This window comes from Scylla paramamosain, chromosome 45 (genome assembly GCF_035594125.1).
Source record: "Scylla paramamosain isolate STU-SP2022 chromosome 45, ASM3559412v1, whole genome shotgun sequence".
In the NCBI taxonomy this organism is placed as follows: domain Eukaryota; kingdom Metazoa; phylum Arthropoda; class Malacostraca; order Decapoda; family Portunidae; genus Scylla; species Scylla paramamosain.
In genome coordinates this window covers 6,885,001-6,895,000 of record NC_087195.1, presented here as the reverse complement: position 1 = coordinate 6,895,000, position 10,000 = coordinate 6,885,001, and the positions used below count along the sequence as shown (strand labels likewise).

At 42.0% G+C, this 10,000-nt stretch overlaps 1 protein-coding gene across 1 annotated transcript in view; it reads left to right on the top strand.

Moving 5' to 3' along the window:
- LOC135094302 (protein still life, isoform SIF type 1-like) overlaps nucleotides 1-10,000 on the top strand; it is a 133,189-nt gene that overhangs the window by 93,189 nt on the left and 30,000 nt on the right. Inside the window, 2 exon segments of the mRNA XM_063994297.1 lie at nucleotides 9,099-9,140; nucleotides 9,143-9,274. Coding sequence (XP_063850367.1) covers nucleotides 9,099-9,140; nucleotides 9,143-9,274 — 174 coding nt within the window.

Genomic DNA, 10,000 nt, shown 5'->3' with positions numbered 1-10,000 from the left:
TCCTCTTCCTCCTCCTCCTCCTCCTCCTCCTCCCGGCGCGTGTGTGGGCGTGGCGCGGGCGTGGATCACGGGGCGTGGGTAGTAATGGAGGTTACTTCGCCCACTACTACTACTACTACTACTACTACTACTACTACTACTACTACTACTACTACTACTAATAATAATAATAATAATAATAATAATAATAATACTACCACCAGCACCACCACTACTATTACAATTACCACCAATACTACTACTACACTACTGCTACTACTACTACTACTACTACTACTACTACTACTATTAGCTGAGATTTTTGTATCAATATTCGAGAGAGAGAGAGAGAGAGAGAGAGAGAGAGAGAGAGAGAGAGAGAGAGAGAGAGAGAGAGAGAGAGAGAGAGAGAGAGCAATCATTCATCACTGATTATCATTCTTTTTTGCTCATTCAATTTATTCATTCATTCATTTCTCGGAGCGAAGGAAGTGAAGGAAGGAGTGAATGAAAGAAGGAAGGAAAGAAAGAAAGAAGAAACATGATAAAAACAGAGAGAGAGAGAGAGAGAGAGAGAGAGAGAGAGAGAGAGAGAGAGAGAGAGAAAGGAAAAGATAGATTAGGAAAAGGAGGGAGAGGGAGAGAAAGTGATGGAATGAAGGAAAGGGAAGAAATAAAAATAGGAAAGAAAAATAAGAACTAAATATGGGAGAGGAACAGATAAAGGAAGGAGGGAAGAAGGAAAGAATGAAGAAAAGAAGGAAGAGAGAAAACGAAGAAAGGATGAGAGAAAGGAAAGAAAAAAATAAGGAATAAAGGAAGATATGAAGAAAATGGAAGGAGAAACAGAGAAATGAAAGAGGAAAGAAGGAAATAACGAAGAAAAATAAAGAGAAAGGGAGAAAGAAAATGGTGGAATAATGAAAGTGAAGAAAAAAAAAATATGACGAGAAATGAGATAAAAGAAGGGAAACAAAGGAGGGAGGGAAGAAGGAAGGAATGAAGGAAATGAAGGAGAGGGAAGGAGAAACAAAAGAATAACCGTACATTGGGATGCTGGACTCGCTAAACAAACACACAAACGAACAAACACAACATTGCAGAATCTATTAGTTTTACGTCTGGCAGCGCGCGTGCGTCCGTGTGTGTGTGTGTGTGTGTGTGTGTGTGTGTGTGTGTGTGTGTGTGTGTGTGTGTGTGTGCTTGTCTGTGTGTGTGTTTTAAAGAGGTTTAGAGTGATAACAAGAGAGAGAGAGAGAGAGAGAGAGAGAGAGAGAGAGAGAGAGAGAGAGAGAGAGAGAGAGAGAGAGAGATTACATGGCATTTTGTTTTATTTATTTTTTTAACTCACTTATCATTCTAGTACTTAAGGGAATCAAAATTACTCCCAGCAGGAAATCACGGGAAAAGAGATAAAGCTCTTGCGAATTAGCATCAATCTCTCAAAACACCACTTTAAGGGAATCAAAGTCACTCCCAGTATGAAATCACCGGGAGAGAAGATAAAACTAGGATGCAATATCTCTAATGCAAGAGTTAACCAGTATTCTCAGTCATTCACCCCTTTCTCTGGTAAACTCGGGAACTCCCTGCCTGCCTCTGTATTTCCTCCTTCTTTTTCCACTTTTCTAATGCAAGAGTTAACCAGTATTCTCAATAATTTACTCCTTTCTTTGGTAAACCCCTTCACTCCTTGCTTGCTTCTGTATATCCTCATTCCTGTGACTTAACCCTTTCAAGAGGGAGGTTTTAAGACACTTATCCTTCAAATTTGAATGATCCTTTTGACCTTTGGGGACTGGCATCATAGTGGGACTTTTTTTTCACTTTTTGTTGCCCTTGGCCAGTGCCCCTCTTGCATTTATATAAAAAAAGGGATGAATCTTATAACAATGGTCCGTATTTAGGAACGCTTCTCTCTCTCTCACCACTGTTTTCCAAGGCCACAGAGATGATTAGCTGGGTTCTCAAGCGTGTTTCTCCTGCTAATAATGAAGAAATCTTATTAATTTGTCACTAGAACCTTAAAAACACGCTTAAAAACCTGTGTAATTTCAATTAGAATCTTTTGAAAGTAGTGGTACGGTGCAGGAGTGTCTCAAAGTCTTTCACAGCAGAACACCACCAGAAACGAAGATGAAGTTGTTATGAATATTGCAACCATCTCCCAAACATCACTTTAAGGGAATCAAAGTCTCCCACAGCAGAAAATCGCTGGGAATTCTCAATCACTACGTGGATGGCCGGAGTCTGCCTTGCTATTGCCTCAAGCTATGCGAGTCCTCTTCCGCTGTTTTTTTTTTTTTGTTTTTTTTCATCACCCTCTTCCTCTCTCCCTCTCCCTCACTTGCTGCGTGGGAGAGATGCATCCGTGAAGAGGTGAGAGGAGGAGGAGGAGGAGGAGGAGGAGGAGGAGAAGAAAGAAACAAAATAAGCGAGTGAGGAAACAGATTGAATAATAAATTTAGGGAATAGCGCCAGAGAGAGAGAGAGAGAGAGAGAGAGAGAGAGAGAGAGAGAGAGAGAGAGAGAGAGAGAGAGAGAGGGAGGCTTCAAATTGTCTCGAAGGAAAAGAAAGAAATTATTGTTATTGTTGTTATTTTGTGAAGGGAAGGCCAGCCATCTTGTTTCCGGCTGTCGTTGTTGTTGTTGTTGTTGTTGTTGTTCTTTATTTTTTTTACGAGGGTTAGTACGCGCGCGCTCATGCACGGATGTCAAAACCATTACTCTCTCTCTCTCTCTCTCTCTCTCTCTCTCTCTCTCTCTCTCTCTCTCTCTCTCTCGGTCGTTTCCTCGTTCGTAATTCATCAAAACCCATTAATTATCATTTATTTTTCTATTCCATTAATTATCATTAATTTTTCTATTCATCATTTAAATTCCATCATTTATTTGCCTTTTCACTTTATCGAAGGAATGTGTCACGATCAACATTTGTTATAATGTTTGTTATTGTTAATTGGTCCTCGGGTAACTTCCGATACGTTGTTGGTCATGCGCCTTGTGGACACCGCGGCTGAAGCTGCTTGGTTCGGACGCCAGTGAGTTCAGTCCTGGCCCGCATTCTCAAACACATCTGCGCCTCTAGTATTTCAAAGCTATAGTTGAAGTGACACGGTTTTTTAGGGGCGTTTTTACAGTTCTAGTGATAGATCAAAAAGATATCCGCATTATTAACAGGAGAAACACTCTTGAAAACCCGGCTAGTCACATCTGTAGCCTTTGAAAATTGTAGCGAGAGAGCAATGCGAGCGTTTCTGAATAAAGGGTTGCCTGCCTCAACACGGCATCCACAGCCAAACGTAATTATCTAAGAGTTTGTTATATATTTTTTATGTGTATCCTTATTTATTTATATTTCAAGTGTGTATTAGTGTATTTTCAGACATTTGAGACATACCATACACCATACACCATACACCACTGTGGTTCATGTATTCATCTCTAATTAACTATTGGAACTTTGAAATCAGACATGCTTGTTACGCTCTCGTTCTCACCAGTTTCATTCTCCTCCTTTCTAAATTGCTTTTTATCACTTATTACCTGATTTACTACCTTGCACCTCTCATCTCTCCATTCTATCTCTACATCTATCACGATTTATCTTTCGTCCCTATTCTATTCGGTGTATCAAAGTGTATTACGTGAATGAAATAGACTCAGTGATCAGGTTGTCAGTGCTGAGTCATTAGGGGGAGGGGCTTTAAAGGAAATTAGACGAATGGATGGATGGGGATGACAGGTGGAAGTAGCCAGGTGTGGTTTGTTCAGGGACCTCCACGTGTAGACCTGATGGCTTCTTGCAGCTTCCCTTATTTTTTTTTTTTTTTTTGTTCTTTATCTTATATCTCTCATTTCCTAGTAATTTGTTCCTACGTTTATTATGGTTTATCAGTATTCGTCTTTCATAGCACTACAGACACACACACTGACGCTCTCACTCAGTAATTATCACAAAAAACCCCAAGTAATTGTTTATCTCATCTCATAATTATGTTCCTATCTTTATCACGTCTCATCAGTATTCGCCTTTCATATAAGCACTACAGCCTCTCACAACACACTCACACACATTAATCACAAAACTCTTTCATAGTAATTACATTTTTGTATTTATCTCGCTTCACTAGCATCTATCATTGCTATCTCCACCACACACACACAAACACATACACACACTCACAAATTATTACCAAATCCAAGAAATTAACGTATATCATTCACTATAATCACTTTGTTTACTAGTTGAGTTAAAAAGTTTTGGAGATGAAGGTACGATAGTTTTTCCTTGGCAATCCTTCGCCCAGGCAACTCCTCTCCACCTTTTGCCCTCCGGCCCTCAGTTACCCTTCAAACCTCATGGGGGAGGTTGTGCGCCGCTCCTCCCGACTCCTTTATCTCGTGTGCCGTACCATCTGTCCCTTTAAATTCCCATAAAGCTGATATTTAATAAGGAAGTGATGGTGACTCCACCCTTAAAGTGCACAGTGATAGTGTTAATGCGGTTTTCTGCGTGTTTTTAATGAAAAATAGTTATTTTATTTTATTTATTATTATTTTTATAGTGAATTTACTTGTTTGTTTATAGTTTCGTCACGTGATAGTGAAGGAAGACGGTGAGTGAAAGAGAAATGATGAAGATGGAAGGAATAAACAGGAGATGATGGAAGATAAAGAAAGAATTTTAAGAGAAGTTGGAATGAAGGGAAAAAAATGATAACTTAAGGAAAAGAAGTGATTGGAAGGAATAAGAATGAAGAAAGAAGAAGAAAGATGAGAATAATGGAAGGAAGGAGATAGATAGATAGAGAGAGAGAGAGAGAGAGAGAGAGAGAGAGAGAGAGAGAATAACAATGATAAACGAAAGACGGAAAGAAAGAAGAAAGACTAAGAAAAGATCATTTGAGAAAGAAAACTAAGAAGAAATGCAGAAATTAAAATAGGAAAGAAAATATGCAAAGAAAACTGGAGAAAAACGTCAAAAAAATGAAAAAAAGGAAGAGAGAAAGAATTTAAGACATATAAAGAACTGAGAATAAATAAATGCAAGAACCAAAATAAAAGAAAAGAAGAAAAACTGGAAAATCTTAACGAAAAAGAAGAAAAGAAAAAAAAGTGAAAGAGAAAGATATTACGAGAAAACAAAAGGAAAAAGAAAAAAATGGATAAACTAAAATAAAAAAAAACGGAAAAAATAAGGAAAAGAAGATCAAACTCAAAGGAAAGGGGGAAAAAAAAACAGAAGAACAAGACTTGAAACACAAACTAAGCAAAAAATAAGAAAAAAAGTCAAAGAAAACGAAGGATACCCGAAGAAAAAAAAAACGAAAACGACGAAAATAAGAAAAAAATAAATAAATAAAGCACCCACCCCTACAAAAAGAAAAAGAAAGAAAACGCAAACAATTCTTCCCAAACACACACCCACAAACACACACACACACAGACACCCTCAGCAATGGAGAGTGGGTTCTGGGAGTGCGTGGTGATGAAGGTGTTCAAATCGCTGTGGTGTTCAAGACGGCGACGCGCGGGACGGTTCAATGTTCACACTGCTAACAACAAGAATTCTCAGCGGCGCCACAGTCTGCTGCCGGGCGGAGGCGCTGCTGGGGGCGCTGCCAGCCACCTTACGGGGGTCATAAGGCACAATGGCTCAGATGTGCTGATTGATGCGCAGGTCAGGAGTGTGGGTGGATGTTTGGGGTGTTTGCGATGTATTTACACTGTTTTAATGGGGGTGTATGGGAGCGGGTTGGGGTGTTTTGCTGGGTTTTGGGGTGTTGAAGGATGAGTTGGTATGTTATAAGGGTGTTTGTGGGTGTTTTGGGTGTATTTAGGTGAGTTGTAGGTGTTTAATGGTAAATTTGACTGGTTTTTGGAGGGCCTTGCTTGTTTTTTGGGTGTTTTCATGTCCCTGGGTATTTTTAGGATATTTTGGCGTGTTTTCTGGTCTTTTGGGGTACATACGGCTTTTTTTTTTTTTTTTTCCTGTTGGTGTTTGAAAGTTCTTGTTTATTTTGTTGACGTTTTAATTTGTCATAAATGTTTCTTTTTTGGACGGTGTGTGTGTGTTTTTTTTTTTTTGGGGGGGGTGGTGTTTTGGTGTGTTTGGGTTGGGATTGAGTGTACCTGGCGTGTTTATTGAGTGTTTGGCGTGTATCCTGGCGTGTCGCAGTGGATTATGGGATGTTCTGATGTTTTTTACTGTGTTTGGCCGTGTTTTATTTGTTTTCATTCATTTCCTGAGTGTTCACGTGATTTGAGAATATTTTTACTTCATTTTGTCGTGTTTGGCAGTGTATGTAATGCATTGACAGAGAGAGAGAGAGAGAGAGAGAGAGAGAGAGAGAGAGAGAGAGAGAGAGAGAGAGAGAGAGAGAGAGAGAGAGAGATTTTAGGGAGGGGTGTAAGGGAGGGAAGCCATAGGGGTGAGAGGAAGGGGTGAAAGTGAGAGGCTGGGAGAGGAGAGAAAGAGAGAGAGTGGAAGGGAAAGAAGGGATTTCATAGATTAATCTTGTGGGGAGAGAGAGAGAGAGAGAGAGAGAGAGAGAGAGAGAGAGAGAGAGAGAGAGAGAGAGAGAGGTAATAGGAAGCAGGAAGGATGTAAAAGGAGAGCATTGAGAGAGAGAGAGAGAGAGAGAGAGAGAGAGAGAGAGAGAGAGAGAGAGAGAGAGAGAGAGAGAGGAGCTGGTACAGGATTGCAAATAATTACGAAACGAAGGCATAAGAGAAATAAAATATGATAATGATAATCGAAACTTTTAAACAATAGACCGTAAAAATGAAAATAAAAATAAAATGAAACGTATAAATTAATCCAGTTATTACTACTACTAGTACTACTACTACTACCACCACCACCACCACTACCACCATTACTCTTACTCTTAACATTCTCTCTCTCTCTCTCTCTCTCTCTCTCTCTCTCTCTCTCTCTCTCTCTCTCTCTCTCTCTCTCTCTCTCTCTCTCTCTCTCTCTCTCTCAAAACACACGTTCCCTTGTTTATTTAGGACCTCACCCCTCGCTCTCCTCCTCCTCCTCCTCCTCCTCCTCCTCCTCCTCCTCCTCCTCCTCCTCCTCCTCCTCCTCCTCCTCCTCCTCCTCCTCCTCCTCCTCCTCCTCCTCCTCCTCCTCCTCCTCCTCCTCCTCCAGGTGTCACGTAGTAAAGATAGGGATATAATTGGACAAGAAGGAAAGGTTTTGGATTTCTCTCTCTCTCTCTCTCTCTCTCTCTCTCTCTCTCTCTCTCTCTCTCTCTCTCTCTCTCTCTCTCTCTCTCTCTCTCTCGTTTGTGGATATTTTGTTACCAAACAGTTACCAAACAGCCTTGCAAGGACCAAAAGGTCTGTTGCTGTTTGGCTTTCCTTTGTATTCCTTTGTATTCCTTTGTGGAAAAAAATAATTAGTTATCTTATTTCTGCTCTCCTCCTCCTCCTCCTCCTCCTCCTCCTCCTCCTCCTCCTCCTCCTCCTCCTCCTCCTCCTCCTCCGCACTTCCTTATCTAACCAATGTTTTGATTGGCTAAGAGGAGGAAGATGAGGAGGAGAATGAAAAGAAGGATGAGTAGGAAGGTGAATGAAAGGGAAAAGGAAATACAGGAAGAGGAAGAAGAAGAGGAGGAGGAGGAAGAGAAGGAAGAGGAGGAGGAGGAGGAGGAAGAAGAAGAAAAGAAAATTTGAAATATAGTGTGTGTGTGTGTGTGTGTGTGTGTGTGTGTGTGTGTGTGTGTGTGTTTGCTTATCTGTCTGTATATCTGTCGCTGTGTGTCTGTCAGTCTGTCTGCCTGTCTGTTCTTCTTAGGCTAATGTCCTTAACACACACACACACACACACACACACACACACACACACACACACACACACACACACACACACACACACGCCCTACATACTGTCAGTGAATTCACTTATATTTTGCGAGAGAGAGAGAGAGAGAGAGAGAGAGAGAGAGAGAGAGAGAGAGAGAGAGAGAGAGAGAGAGAGAGAGAGCGACGGTCTTATCTGAAGGTGTAAGTGTGAGACAGTGCATCCTTGTGAGAGAGAGAGAGAGAGAGAGAGAGAGAGAGAGAGAGAGAGAGAGAGAGAGAGAGAGAGAGAGAATTAAGGCCAATAACATTCTTTCCTCTTTCTCTCTTTTTTGGCATCTAATAACAATTCTCTCTCTCTCTCTCTCTCTCTCTCTCTCTCTCTCTCTCTCTCTCTCTCTCTCTCTCTCTCTCTCTCTCTCATCACCAAGGTTGTATAACATTTAAATGCATTGATATATCGTGTGTGTGTGTGTGTGTGCGTGTGTGTGTGTGCGCGCACCTGGTAACAATAATTCTGTGTGCCTTATTAGGACTCACTCATATTGCATTCTCCTCTCTCTCTCTCTCTCTCTCTCTCTCTCTCTCTCTCTCTCTCTCTCTCTCTCTCTCTCTCTCTCTCTCTCTCTCTCTCTCTCTCTCTCTCACACACACACACACACACATCTTGAATCTTAGTCGATCAGTCAATCAGTTATTTAGCCATTCAGTCAGTCAGTCAGTCAGTCAGTCAGTCAGTCAGTCAGTCAGTCAGTGAGTCAGTCAGTCAGGATTTCGGTAATTTCATCATAGTTACTACTACTACTACTACTACTACTACTACTACTACTACTACTACTACTATTACTACTACTACTACTATTGCTACTACTACTACTACTACTATTACAGCACAACAACTTGTAATATTCATCACCTCCCCAACTGACATCCAGTACCCCTTACCTCCATAAGAACTATACTGTTATTGTTTCTACCACCACCACCACCACCACCACCACCACCACCACCCACCCACCCATGAAATGCCTTACGAAAAAGTAAATAAGTAAAACATTCTGAAACAACAACAACAACAACAATAAACATTGCCCACACCAACCACCACAGCATCCCATACCCCCATCACCACCACCATCACCACGACCACTAAACCCCCGCTCTTTCACCCCACCATTACTACTACAACTCTCCTCCCCTACTCTTCCCCTACAGTATTTCTAACTTGAAGTAGTACTAACATCACCTACTACTACTACTACTACCACCACCACTACAACCCTCTCTCTCTCTCTCTTCCCCTGCAGAACTCAGACCTGGGGGCTACTGCCGGTCCCCCGTGGAGAGGCGAGGCAGCCCCACGGGGTCTGTCGCCTCCACGCAGAGCCAGAGCCAGCTGACGCCCTCCAGACAGCTCAGCGACGGGGAACGCCTCAAGAAGGTCATCCTGGAGCTGGTGGACACCGAGAAAACCTACGTCAAGGTGAGGCCACTGAAGGAGGCGCTGTAGGAAGAGGAGGTGGAGAGGTGGATAGCCTGTAGAGAGAGTGGAGGTGGTGTGAGGGGCTATCTTGAGGTAATGGAGGAGATAGATGAAGAAGGAATGGGATTTTTTGTCTGTAGAAGGCGCTGACGAAGGAGGAAGGGTGATAATGGAGAAGGTGGAGAGAGTGGATGAGGTGTGGAAGTGTTTTGTGATAATGGAAGACGAAAATGAAGAAGGAATGGAATTTTTGTCTGTAGAAGGTGCTGACGGAGGAGGAGGAGAGGTGGAGGGCTGGTAGGGAGGATGGAGGTGGTGTGGAGGTGCTTTCCTGTGGTAATGGAGGAGGTAGATGAAGAAGGAACTAGATTTTTACCTGACGGAGGTTTTGGCGAAGGCTGGAGAAGGAGGAGAAAGAGAAAAGGAAGGAAGAAACAAGAAGAAAGGAAGAAGGAGAGATAAGAATAAGGCGAGGGTGTTGACGAAGGCGCTGAAGGAGGATGGAGGAGGAGAGGAGGAAGGTAGGAAGAGGAAGAATGAGTGAGAGAGATGGTAATGAAGGGAAAAATTATGAAAAAGGAAGAGAAATTTTAGTCTACAGAAGGCGCTGAAGGAGAAGTGATGATGGTGAAGGAGACGAGAGAGAGAGAGAGAGAGAGAGAGAGAGAGAGAGAGAGAGAGAGAGAGAGAGAGAGAGAGAGAGCTTGTAGTGGTGAAGGAAGAGGA